Below are 13,516 nucleotides of genomic sequence, written 5' to 3'. Positions count from 1 at the left end.
GTGTGTTCCATAATATAAGATGGGTATCACCATAATTGTCTAGTCCATGAAGTTTCCCTCCACCAGTCTCAAGTGTAAAGTATGCATGGTATGTCTGTGTGTTGCGCGTTTGCTTATCGCAACGTGTGTGTGTGTGTGTGTGTGTGTATGAAGCGAGGCTGCATGGATTAGACCCATGGGGTAAACGGATCATGTTTGACAGACTCGCTGTACTAAAGCCATCTATCCACACGTGCTAATATTGTACTCAATGTGGCGACATCTTACCTCACTCTGTGTGTGTGTGTGTGTGTGTGTGTGTGTGTGTGTGTGTGTGTGTGTGTGTGTGTGTGTGTGTGTGTGTGTGTGTGTGTGTGTGTGTGTGTGTGTGTGTGTGTGAGAAAGAGAGTAAGAGTGAGAGAAGAAGAAGGAGGTGAGGGAGAGAGATTGTGATTTTGTGTAACCAGCACTTAGACTACAATCTGTCACTTACATTTATTATACTATACGGTCTTCTTTAGGTAACCTCCCTTCTTAAACTACGTGTCCAAATTGTCTATTGAGTGAGTTTATTGTCTATATTTATTTGACTGGTGTGTTTCATGATGCTTGATTTTTAACTTTGGCTGCTGATAGCTGTCAAACTTTGCCAGCTTTCTTTGCTTTCTGCACACGGTTAACCTAAGTTCCTGATCTGTTTGAAACCCTTTCGGAAACAGGTGATAACAGAAACAAAGAAGAATACAGTGAGGGGAAATAAATGTACCAATCAGTAGTTCTGACAAAAAACGCTGCACTCACAACAAAACAAAAAGCATCGCACTCTGCTTTTTGAAACACTCAGAAGTACATAGTATGTTAAGTGATAGTTTCAGTCAGTCAAAAAGCTGACGTAGTTATATGACGTGTAGAAGGGGGTCGAGTTGTAGCCTGTTCAACATCCACATGGAAATTAAATGAATAACATGGTTACCTAATTGGCTAAAGTTTCACACAGCCAACCTTTAAGCAATCTACTCTACATGTTCGTAACGCCGTGGATTCGATTAGCTAACTTTAAAAACTCCTGTTCATCACCACAATATGCATAACGGGCTGGAAAGACATCACGTGAGAAGAAGTGCGCAAACATAGACGTAAGGTCCATATTCCACTATCCTGATCGTGTTGGGGAATCAATTAAAATGAGATACACTGAGGTGGCACGATCATGCGGTGGTTAGCACAGTCGCTTCCGGCAAGAAGGTTCTCGAACCTCGGCTGGGGTTTTCGGTGTGGAGTTTGCATGTTCTCTCTGTGCCTTTGTGGGTTTTATCCGGGCACTCCAGCTCCCTCCATCCAAAGAAAAGCATGTTAGGTTAATTGGTGAGTTGAAATTGCCAGTAGTTGTTAATGAATGTGAGCGTCTATAGTTGTCTGTCTTTTTATCCGTCTTTTTGTGTTGGCTCTGTGATGGACTAGCGGTCTGTCCAGAGTGTACCCTGCCTTTGCCCAGAGTCAGCTGGGTTTCAACACAACAGCAATACATAGTGGATCCAATAAAGTGACAACAGCCTCCTTTAACGATAAAATCAATATGACTTTCCACGAACCAATATTATAAGTCCCACATTGACCCGAACACCAAGCTGATGTGTCATTCAAAACCTGTTTTTTTGCAGCCCACACATGTTTATATTTATTTTTTTTATATTTATGTTTTGTTTTCTAGCTCTATCCTTCTATTTATTATACTGCTGCAAAGACTCAGCCTGCATACAGTAGCCATCAAAGGATTAATCCAACCATATCCTCTCCTCACAGGATGTATCACTGTGACTGAGTGAGTGTTTAAATGAAATAACAGTTCAGAAATTATTGGAGGCATTTTGTCAGACGTCGCTTTCTGTACTAGTTTTCACTGTTCTGGTGACGTCTATAATTACTGACAGATGTTAGAGAAGTCAGAGCTCCCCTCTGGATCTCCCACCTTTGCACATACACACACGCGCACAAACAACTAGGCCATTGCTTTTCAAACCTCCCACACAGATACTACACTCACACATACACATGAGCGTGAGGATATGCGAGTACACACACACACACACACACACACACACACACACACACACACACACACACACACACACACACACGCAGAGGGATTCAGTTACATGGACCTCAGCCACAATCTGGACAGACACCGGGCCAACCACTAAACAGCCTCAAAGAAGGAGGGCGGGATGGATTTAACAAAACACACACTCCTCCTCATGCACACACAGACACACACACACCTTCAATTTGATGAATGAAATCAATAAAACAGTCTGGAGAAATCTGGAGCCAATGAGGACTGGAACAGGACTATTAGTGAGTGAGAGGCCCCACACGACTGAACACACACACACACACGCACACGTACACACGCACACACACGCACGTACACACACATTGATGACAGCGACTCAAGCTACCCTTTCACACATCGACAAAGCACACGTATGCACTATGTGCATGCACAAACACATGCAGAGGTAAAGGTACACCACATGCGCGCACACACACACACACACACACACACACACACACACACACACACACACACACACACACACACACACACACACACACACACACACACACACACACACAGAGAGTGAAAGACAGAGAAACACACATCATACCTGTAGAGAAAAGGCTCTGAGCGCTGGGATGGGGATGAGGGCTGCCATGAAGAATGCCGTGACATTACTGATAGAGGTGAGGGCCACGCTGGCCCCTGTCCTCTTCAGACACTCCCCCGTACGGTCCTGACACAGACAGACAGAGAGAGAGAGGGAGATGAAAGGAAAAGCATTCTGAAACTTCTGATGAGACCTTAGCCAAAGGCAAACGTGTAATACTTGAGATTATGTACAATCATCTTAACAGTGATATGACTGACAGTGATTGCACTGTTTCTTGAAGTCCTGAAGTGCTTAGGCAATCCACCTGGGTCTGTATACTTTTGTTTGAAGTGTGTAAAAAAAGGCACGAAGAACAAAATGACTAAACTTTGGCGATATCATTCCTGCCGAACAACTTGAAAAAAAATATTTGCTATAATCAGTATACTCAATGAGAGCAGTGATAAGCATGCACGCAGCCCTGGAAGGTTTGGCGGCATCTGTGTGAAGATTTGAGGACGTGCAGGACCACACAGGGAATGTCTGCAGGCGTGTGCATCTTGTGTGTGTGTGTGTGTGTGTGTGTGTGTGTGTGTGTGTGTGTGTGTGTGTGTGTGTGTGTGTGTGTGTGTGTGTGTGTGTGTGTGTGAGTGTGTGTCAGACAGGAGAGATCAGGTTCAGCTCTGTTTAGTTTTCATCTTGGCCGCACAAAGGAAGCTGGGGGATGAGGGAGGCGTAGAGACAAGGGCTAGAAGGGGAGGTACACAGGGGAAAACAAAAACAAGCAAATACATGCCTGTGTTTTCCCCCTGTGCGGATGAAAAGTTACCACACACACACACACACACACACACACGAGGCCACCGCACATTATTCACATAAATTTTGGGTTCTAAGCTTTTTTTTAACTTTTATTTTCTTTCATTTTTTTGTATGGGATTGTGGAGGACACCAATTATTTCTGTTGTTAATATCTATACTTTAAGTCACTATGAATGTACAAAGTACTTCTTTAATTTCAAAAATTGACATGAAACACTGAGTAAGATTGTGTAATTTTAAAACACGAGTATTCAATCAAGTAACTTAATATTCATGCAGCGTGTGAAGCAGACTTAAAACAAATTCTGGTTGTTGCATGAGATAATACATGTGACTTTATGAGTATAAAGCTTTGAAGACAAATGTCTTCAAAGTCACGACACAGAAACTGAATCAATTATCTAGTACTAACTGATGAGATTGGAACAGTTTCATATGAACTGTTACTTAGATAAGTGGGTTGAGTGTGTGGCACATCGAGTTGTTTGATGATCACAGGCACAGACAGGCTTTCACACACATTCCTCTAGAGAGTAGATAAGACAGTGGATGAGGTAGGAGCAGGGAGAACAGAAGCAGGTGAGCCTGGATGTGTGCCTCACCTCGAAAGGGATCCTCTTGTTCTGTCCGGTCTCACTGAAGGCGTGAGCGAGCAGGAAGACATCATCCACTCCGACTCCCAGAGCCAAGAAGGGGAGCACCTGTAGAGCAACACACAGGCTTCATGAGCTGATGCAGAGCAGCCAGAACCACACATCACTACAGATACTCGCTCAAATAATATCCAGTATAATACATGGCTGTGTTAGGATAACAATGATATTGTTATGTGGTGTTAATAATCAAGCACTCTGAATTAAACCACAACACATTTTTGGCCCTAAACTAAATTTGTCTGAAGCATCAAGGATCAAAAACTGGCATCAGATCTCCTATTTCAGTATCTTAATGAGGCAGTTGTTTTGAGCAGGATATAAAAGCTGGCCTAACGTGTTCACTCTGTGTTTCGTGTCTTTTGTGAGTGCGAGTCGCAGGATTCGATCTCTACTAACCGGTGGCCCAGAGTGTCACGTGTGTGAGTTACCTGCGTGGTGGCCGCATTGAAGGAGATGCCCAGGAGAGAGCAGAGGCCCAGACCAGCTGCCACAGAGAGTGTCACTAGCAGGACACCCGCCAGCCCTACGGCCCCCTGAGACTTGGCACAGTCCCACCTCAGCATGGTCAGACACGCATAGGCCAGCTGGACACAAACAGAAAACAAGCAAACCATTCATGAATCACGCCGTTACGTGTGTAACTCAGTCATTACAATGGACACATTCCCTTCTCTTTTATTTGGTTACTATAACCTGATTTTGTCTTCTTCAGTCCAAGACTCGTAACATTCAAGAAAGATTGAACTCCAAAAATATATTTTCCTCTTTATTAGGGCTATGGTCTTACCATCAGCAGGTACCCGCTGGCCACACGGATGACACTGATGTCAGAGAAAGACTTGAGAATATCTTCCAGAGTGGTGGTTGTGAAAGACAAGACCTTCTGAGAGGAATTTGCTGCCACACTCTGCAGCACTGCCTAAAAAGAGACACAAATGGAAATAGATATAAAGAAGGGGAGGGAGGAAGAAGTTTTTGTAAAAAAACAACAAAAAACAAGTGCACTTGCCCCTGATTTGCAGGAGAATAATATTAATCTTTCTTATTTACTACTTCAAGTTTTCTTCATTAGTACCTGGGGGTACATTTGTATTTCAGATGGAAGATTATGCACTCAACAGTTAAAAAGCAAGACGACACAGTGACACTAATATTCATCCATTATTGATTGAAAGATATTTGGTGCTTGCAATCTGTTTTCTGACCAGTTTGATAAATAATATTTGATATATATAATAACTACAGCTCATCCCATGTGTCCTGAACAGGGAGCTGTGCCTCCTGTATGAGAATCTGCAGACGGTACAATGACCCATCCTCTTGCTCTCTTACTATCTCAGAGCAGACAGATGGCTTCAACATTGAACTGCAGTAACTGCTCAGTGGGGAGTAATGCTGGCTGACACACATTAGGAAACACGCACTAGATCACACACACACTCCACTCGCACCCACGTGTAAATTCGCACATGTGTCAGGCACATACCGACATGCATGCACATTCTTGCAGTCACGCCTAAAAGTGCATAATGTACACCAACAACACACACACAGTCACCATATTTGGAATGCTTTTCTACTTTTATGTTTGCCATTGATTATAAAGAATAAACCAAATTTGAATAAATGGTTTTCCACCAGTGATCCCTGAGCCCACACACACACACACACACACACACACACGCACGCACGCAGGCACGCACGCACGCACGCACGCACACACACACACACACACACAAGGTCACACTGTGTGGAACAGAGGTAGGGGCCCCCCAAAACAAAGACCAGATGATGTCACACATGAGCCACCAATGGGGCCACAGCTGGGAAAGCGATTGTGTGAACTTTTAAGTGTGTTTGCGTGTGTTTGTGCGCAAGTTAAGAGAGAGAGAGAGAGAGAGAGAGAGAGAGAGAGAGAGGGAACAAGAGTGCGAGAGAGAAGAAAAAGAGAGATATCCAGCACTCCCTTAATGTATTCCAGACACGCTCACCCTGTTGCTCTATTGCTCCTCTCCACTGAGCAGTGAGAGGGAAGCTTCAGACCTGTACCACACACCAACAGTGGTTCTAGTATCTATCAGGGGCCCGGGCTTTGGATGGGGCCTTTTCATGTTCACCTGTATCCGGCTGGTGATTTACAGTGTGGTTGTAGAGGATTTAGGGTAGATTTCTTTCCTCTTTTCTCTTCCCTTTCTCTCTTTTCTGAATCTCTCTCTCATTTCTGAGCGTTTTGGCCCTTACCTCAGAGTATTTCCTCTGCCAGGCTTCCAGTATAGCTGCAGCCTTTTCTTCATTCCAGTTGATGTGGGAAACCTCGTCGTAGCGCCGAAAGTGCTCAAACATCTGCTTGGGAGTCATCAGCTGGAACATGGTCTGTAAGGCCTGGGCACTAGAGAGGAGGGAAGGAAGAAGGGTGGCAGAGTGAGAGGGAGGGAAACATGGAAAGGATGAAAGAGGGAGAACAAAAAGGAGGAGGTCAATGAGGTGCAAGCGGTCAGTGACAGCATCACGTTGACACTGGAAGATCGACGAGGTGATGAGCTGGCTTTCTGGACTGTGCAAAAAACATGTAAATCAAAACTTGGATTTAAAAAAAAAAAAAAAAAATTTAAGTGTACAAAACATATCAATCAGTATTTTTGTTTGATTCCACAGATAAGAAGTGAAAATGCTGGATCTTGGGCAAGCTTTGAACTCATGAGGCTTAACAGATTTGGTGTCAAGCTAACTGTCTTTTAGGAGCACCAAACCAACAGGACTGTGACAGATGCTGAAAACATGGAATCATACCAGAAACCAAAAATGCCAAAACTCAAAATGTGCTTCATTTCTGATCAAGGATATCCCACAACAGAGAAAGTGATAGTTTAACCAGCAAAAGAAGAGAAAAAAAAAAAGTTAAATAGATCAAAACCACAATGCCTGGAGCACAGTGGATAACAGTCATCATGACCAATGTTGTATTAAGTTAATTTGCCATATTGGCATTGTATTGCTCCATATGATGTGACTACTGCCAAGAGACTGACTTCATTACATTACTACACAGCACAAACATCTTCTCATTAAGCTGACTATAATGTATATACTGCAGCTATAAATAATCACGTCAAGAAGTTTGTGGAGTATTTTCTAGTTAACTGATTAATTCTTTGGTCTAAAAAAATGAAATAAAGTTTTTGAGAACCAACAGGGACATAGTTTTATATAACCAAACCTCAAAGATTTACAGAGTTGAGCAAAATTAAATAGCAACAATATTATATTGTATTTTAGGTCCATTAAGGACTGAAATGATTAACAATGTTTTTGGTCATTGTTTTCTGTAAATCAAAAAGACAATAGAAATGTGTGCTTACATATTTACTGATCTAAAACAAATTCCTGTATTTATTACTCTCCCCCAACATGCTTCAGATTCACGACCCTGCTACAAGACTTCTGACTACGAGGGTCATCATATCCAGTGTAATGATGTGTGCACATTCTTAATGTCCGCATTAGGAAGGCAATAAAATAACATAATTGATTAGTTATTTTCTAATGACTCTGGACTAGAGTGCAGCTTATGAACAGTCGTTCAGTCACACTCTGTATTTTCAAATCCTAAAATTTTACGAAGCAAAGGAGGAGACATCAACCTGTCATTCTCTTCATGAATGTGATCTCTGTAATGCGGCGATAATCACGGTAATGGTGGCAGTCGGTAAACAAGATGTAGAAATTGAGTGCCAGCAGTAACAACCCAGTGCAGAGAGCAGCTACCACACACACGCACACGCACGCACGCACACACACACACACACACACACACACACACACACACACACACACACACACACACACACACACACACACACACACACACACACACACACACACACACACACACGCGCGCACAGACACTTTAATGACCCAAACCTGCCAGGAAAAAACACAACAACAAAACACAAACAACGCACCCCACTGTACTCTGTGACCAGTACGTGTGTGAATATGCATGTGTGGTTTTGCCATTGTGAGTACATGCATGTGGCTGCACCATCCAAACTGCAACTTAACATGAAAGTGTTTGGATAAATAATTTGTGTAGCTTTACCATGTTAAAGGGAGCTTCTTATTGCTGAATAAAATGTCTGTGTTTTTAATTCATATGTAAATGTGATGTTTTTTACTGACATAAAATCAGTGTGTAACACAATAACTGACTGTAATGTTTTCTTTTCTGCTGTGACATGTTTATTTCATCCTTAAAACTGTGTGTATTACATGTCTGTATAAATCTATTAGCTTGGGCTTGGTGCTTGTGCTGAAATTAAGTCCATGTACCCCAAATCGCTGTATATTTGGACAACCTAGCCAGGCCATAGATCACTCTGTGTACGTGCACGTGTGTGTGTGTGTGTGTGTGTGTGTGTGTGTGTGTGTGTGTGTGGGGGGGGGGGGCAGTGTCCACGCAGAGCAGCCAGCGCTGAGCAGGAACAGCTGGAGCTCTAAGATTTCACTGGAATCTGCTAATGACTGCGAGATTTATAGCACAGCGCACACACACGCACACGTCGCTTCAGAGAGCATAGGAGAACAAAAAACACACAGTCTTTCCAGAATAAGCGCTGTCGTGATCACTGCAGTGTTTATGAAGGTGTGCATGTCTGTTACCTGAGCAGGGGTCCGCTGCCGTTCTTGGTGGTCCCTCCTACAATCAGTTCCTCCTGCCAGTGCATGTACTTCCTGGACAGACCATGGCAGCCGCCACTCAGGGCCCGCGCCACATCGAATGGCTGTTGCAATAAAAGCAACAGGCGAGAAAATAACTGTCAGCAGCTAATCACAGACTGAAGACTTTATGTTTGACCAAAATGTATAAATGGTGCATGCATTCACAGATTTTTAGAGCCGAAAAATTCAAGGTGAGGTGGGTTCCTACCTTGGTTGAGTTCTTATTGGGTGCAGTGAGGGGGCAGCCAGGGTCAGTGGGGTTCAGACAGGGTCTATCCATGTAGCCGTGCCCGATGTCTGCCTTTTCCAACATGTCCTCAAAGCCTTCCACGGCAAATTTTGCCTTTCGTAAGTCCTCAAGTAACTCCTTCGGGTCGAAGTTGGTCCATTGTAGCGGCCCTTTACCTCTGCAAAGTTAAAATCAAACACAAGTATGGTTACAGTTAGGATAGTGTTACTCATAATCTGGTTAATTTAAGACCACACAACCAATCTGACTGAGGGCTGATGAATTAATGAGTATAATTATCATAACCACCTTAATTAATGTCCAAAATTTAAAAAAATCTGCTGGAAATGTACTGTTTTATCAGCTTTATCTACATTATCTTTCTGTTCTTATACAAGTGCTTGGTTGGTTAGATTGTAAAATATATTGAGAGTGTCTGTTTAATGTGTGTTAATGTATTTTGTTGAACTGGTCTGTAGGATACTTGTTTTATCAGTATGATCAGGGTGATAAAAAAAAATGATAAAAGAAGTAAACCAAAAGAGATAAGTGTGCTCATGTTTAGGTTGCATTTGTCAGATGTTCAGGTGTAATCACTCCCAAATTTTATCTTGCATAACAGTCAGATTTCTGAAAGCAGGAACAAAATCTCTCTCTTGCTAGGTGACAGGATATAATATCGTTTCCCATCATGCAAAGGGTGAATTGCTGCTCCAACTCAGACCTCATCTCTCTATGCTCTCTATTCCTCACACATTCCAATCTCTCTTTCTCTGAATCTCTCTCTCTCTCTGTCATTCAGACTACATTGTATGTGCCTAACCAGGCTTGGGTTATTATTCCCAGCCTCCCAACCAGAACATAGTAAAAACCTTATTTACCATCTTAGAGCAAAAGGGATGTGTGCACACACACACACACACACACACACACACGCACACGCGCACGCACACACGCACACACACACACACACTGATGACAGCGACTCAAGCTACCCTTTCACACATCGACAAAGCACACGTATGCACTGATGGCAATGGATCACACTATGTGCATGCACAAACACATGCAGAGGTAAAGGTCTGCTGAGTATTACTGTAGCAGCAGGCCATTAGCAACAGAACTACCAGACAATGGTGTGAGGCCCAGGGCTGGAGAGAAACCATCGCCAGCGATACGCATGCCAGCAACCACTACAATAGAGCCTTCAGAGGGGACGAGTTCAAGGCACACGCACACGCACATGCGAACTCACACACGGACACACACACACACACGTTTCTCAGTGGTGTCTCTTTGGACGGATTGAGTGCGTTAGAGCAGCCTCTACTTCAGACGTAAAAACAAGATCTCCTCCTCCTCACTCTGAGTTGGAAACAACCTGAACATACTGTTAACATACACTGATGCCATAACCAATACTCAGCACTTATTGTCGACAAAACAACATTTCAATCAGTGTGTCAACTGGCCTCACAGTAAGTAAAGCCATTATGTGAGCTTTGTGGCTTTAAGCTTGAAAGAGATCGGTCAATCTAATGATATGCCGTGTTGGCATGTTGTGATAACGCCTAAACACCATATAATACATATTCTGTCTGGTAGCAAGAGGTTACATGTACTTACGGGAGGTAGCCCATTCCAGACTGGAGCTTAGCTCCCTCCCAGAAACAGTCCAAAGGGGTGATGATGAGGCAGGGATGTAGGTTTTCTATGATCTAATTGGATAAAGACACAGCAGGATTGACACAACAGGAAGTGTTGACAAAAAAAACAACAGATTGAGCAGTCCGATTTCCGTATGATCCAGAGAGTAAAATGCTAAGTACCAATTAATAAAGGTCATGGTGCCCCATTTGCATCTTACCTGATCCATAAAATGAGCTTCTGTGACTAGTTCTCCTGATTTGTAGCATAAGTTTTCTAATTTCCATTGTCTGTAAAAGAAAAAGAAAAACAGTTTGTTTAGTTTTTCAACAGAAATAAAAAACACTGAGCCCCTTAGGCTGAACTGAACAAATGCTGCTAAATCTGTCATCATTATGAAGTACTGCAGGCATGCACTGACATAATATTAGATACTGTGTAGCTCATTATATAACAACACAGATAAATACTAACTCGGAGATTACCCCAGGGGTCAGCAGAAACTTCAAGCTTCACATAATTGTTGCATAGCTTTTGTTTTTTCATTATATTAAACTGTCCTTTGGGTTAAATTGTGATTTCTTATTTTCGATACATAAAACTGACTTGAAGTGTCCAGAACTGGAAAATATAATGCCGACAGACAAGACCAGAGCACATGGGACGCTACGGAATAGTTAATTACCTGTTATAAAGGTAAACATGAACTCTGCTGGCTCGGATAGCTGACTCCAGGTGCTGCAGGAGGGCATCCACCGTTAGAACGTTGGCTCCCTCCTCCCGTGGCGTCTGGATCATCAGCTGAGGGTTAAACATGGCCTCCTCACCTATCTTCTGTCGCGTGTACTTCAGCTCCTGGTTCACACGCCCACCAACTGGACAGAGAAGAGTGAATTTGAACTTGCTTAGTCAAACTCTTTGAGCAAATATCCAAACACACTATTCAAGTACATTTATATTGGATCTTACATTGTTATAGAAGAGAGCTATTAGAGGTTTCCACCCATGCACGCAAAAGCTGTTTCTGCTGCAAAAAGAAACTCAATACCACATCTTGTCTTCAGCAATCTCTTCCAACGGTTAAGAAAGTCTCTACATAAGAGAAGAAAGTTAATTAAAGTTGCTATTTTTGTCTCGTTCCCTGTCTCCAGCAGGGGGCGCTGGTGAGCCGTTTGGCCACGCCAACTTGCAAAACACATCAGATGTATAGTCTCACCACGCCAGATGTATGTGACACGTTTTGTGAGGTTTCAAGCATTCTTTGACCTTAAACATCAACTTCCTGTGTCACAGCGAGACATCCAACTTTGCTGCATGGTCACGGCAACGCCCATTGACAAAGTCGAACAAATGTCTCAATATATCATCCACTACATGTTCAGGTTATTGTGACCCGACTTTAGGTTCATGTGATCAACCAGCTCGACGTAGCATGTGAAAGTATGAAAAGTGTCATTTCCAGTGGCCAACAGGGGGCGCTATGACTATGAGTGAATATTACCCCACAGGGGTCTTCAGGGCGGGGCTGTTATCATACCTGTGATGTTTGGAGAAGGTCGGTCCACGTACATAAGATTTAAAGCAACTCGTAGTTTCATGGCGAGACGCTCAAAATGGCCGCCTCTCACGGGCACACACATCGACGAAAACGAATTATTTTAAGAAGATTTAATCCCAAACATGTTTTCTATCCATAGAACCTAAATTCAAGTCGGTCCGACAAAATCCCTAGGAGGAGTTCGACAAAGTACGACGTGTCAGAATCGGCCGAAATGGCGACTAAATTCAAAATGGTGGACTTTCTGTCGAGTTGACGTAACGGTGCAATGTAACTTTTTTGTGCGTCGAGGTGTGATACACGTGTCCACCGGATTTCGTGAATTTAGGTAAATGTGGCCGCCGGGGCATCTCTTTAGGGGGCGCTTTCGAGCCATTTGGCCACACCCACTCGCGACTACACTAGAATAAGAACTTTTTCGCCGGGAGACAAATGCGTATCCACTTTCATGAGCTTTTGAATATGATAAAGCCTCCAAAAAGGCAAATCACTTTACGTAAGAATAAGAACGTCGAACGTCCAAGAACATTTTAACGAAAAACAATAGCGCTTTCGCACCGATTCTCGGTGCACGGGCCCTGATGAGAAAATGCCCCAGAGTCCCTCTAAAGATGTAAAAATTGAGAAATGATTCAATTGCATTGTTCTGGCCTTGAATATGTGCTTAAGAAGTACATTTAGGTTAGTTTTTATGACACAAGTTCATACACATCTGCAAAATGGTCAGGACAACACAATAATGCCTCAGACCTATTTCCATTGTAGTCCATGATGCAAGAGTGCAGGTGTTTAAACGATATGCTGTCATCAAATCATACCACAAATACAAATTCTAAACTTTCCAGTGAAAGATATTAGAACAGCTTTTGTCCTAAATTACCTGAACACAGTACATTTCAGGGACAAATAACTGACCGAAGGTGAGACAGCCTTAACTGGCCACCACATTCGCACACCCGCCAGCAGCGGCATTATGTGCTGAAACGTGTGCGGCTCGAGAGGTGATCCTCTGTCCTTTCTGCAAAGTAAAACCCAAGGACATCTCAGCCTGGCCCCAGCATTATCAGACTTGTATCTTATTTAAGCACTTTGCTTCCAGTGAGCTTGTAACACCACAATGCCAAACATCCTAACTCCTTTGAATCCACAGGAGTAACATCACCCCGACAAATCCACGTTTCACAAACAGCTCAATGCTTCTACTCAAATTTGCTAACAAGTCAGCAGCGCCAAACCATGTTGAGGGCATATGTGT

The 13,516-nt window shown here is 43.1% G+C and overlaps 1 protein-coding gene across 2 annotated transcripts in view; it reads right to left on the bottom strand.

The window, feature by feature from the left end:
- The window catches only part of ptch1 (patched 1), a 54,223-nt gene that overhangs the window by 23,456 nt on the left and 17,251 nt on the right, over positions 1–13,516 (bottom strand). For both annotated transcript variants that reach the window (XM_069138366.1, XM_069138367.1), the window contains exons 3-12: positions 11,389–11,578; positions 10,924–10,993; positions 10,683–10,774; positions 9,036–9,234; positions 8,768–8,889; positions 6,350–6,497; positions 4,896–5,027; positions 4,537–4,692; positions 4,055–4,153; positions 2,649–2,774 (exon numbers count right to left, since the gene is read on the bottom strand). In XM_069138366.1, coding sequence (XP_068994467.1) covers positions 2,649–2,774; positions 4,055–4,153; positions 4,537–4,692; positions 4,896–5,027; positions 6,350–6,497; positions 8,768–8,889; positions 9,036–9,234; positions 10,683–10,774; positions 10,924–10,993; positions 11,389–11,578 — 1,334 coding nt within the window. The remainder of the gene's footprint in view (positions 1–2,648; positions 2,775–4,054; positions 4,154–4,536; positions 4,693–4,895; positions 5,028–6,349; positions 6,498–8,767; positions 8,890–9,035; positions 9,235–10,682; positions 10,775–10,923; positions 10,994–11,388; positions 11,579–13,516) is intronic.

This window comes from Embiotoca jacksoni, unplaced genomic scaffold (assembly GCF_022577435.1).
Source record: "Embiotoca jacksoni isolate LCO1_2020_lvr unplaced genomic scaffold, fEmbJac1.0.p SCAF_8, whole genome shotgun sequence".
NCBI lineage: Eukaryota > Metazoa > Chordata > Actinopteri > Embiotocidae > Embiotoca > Embiotoca jacksoni.
The sequence above is the reverse complement of the archived record's forward strand: the minus strand, read 5'-3'. Positions and strand labels throughout refer to the sequence as shown.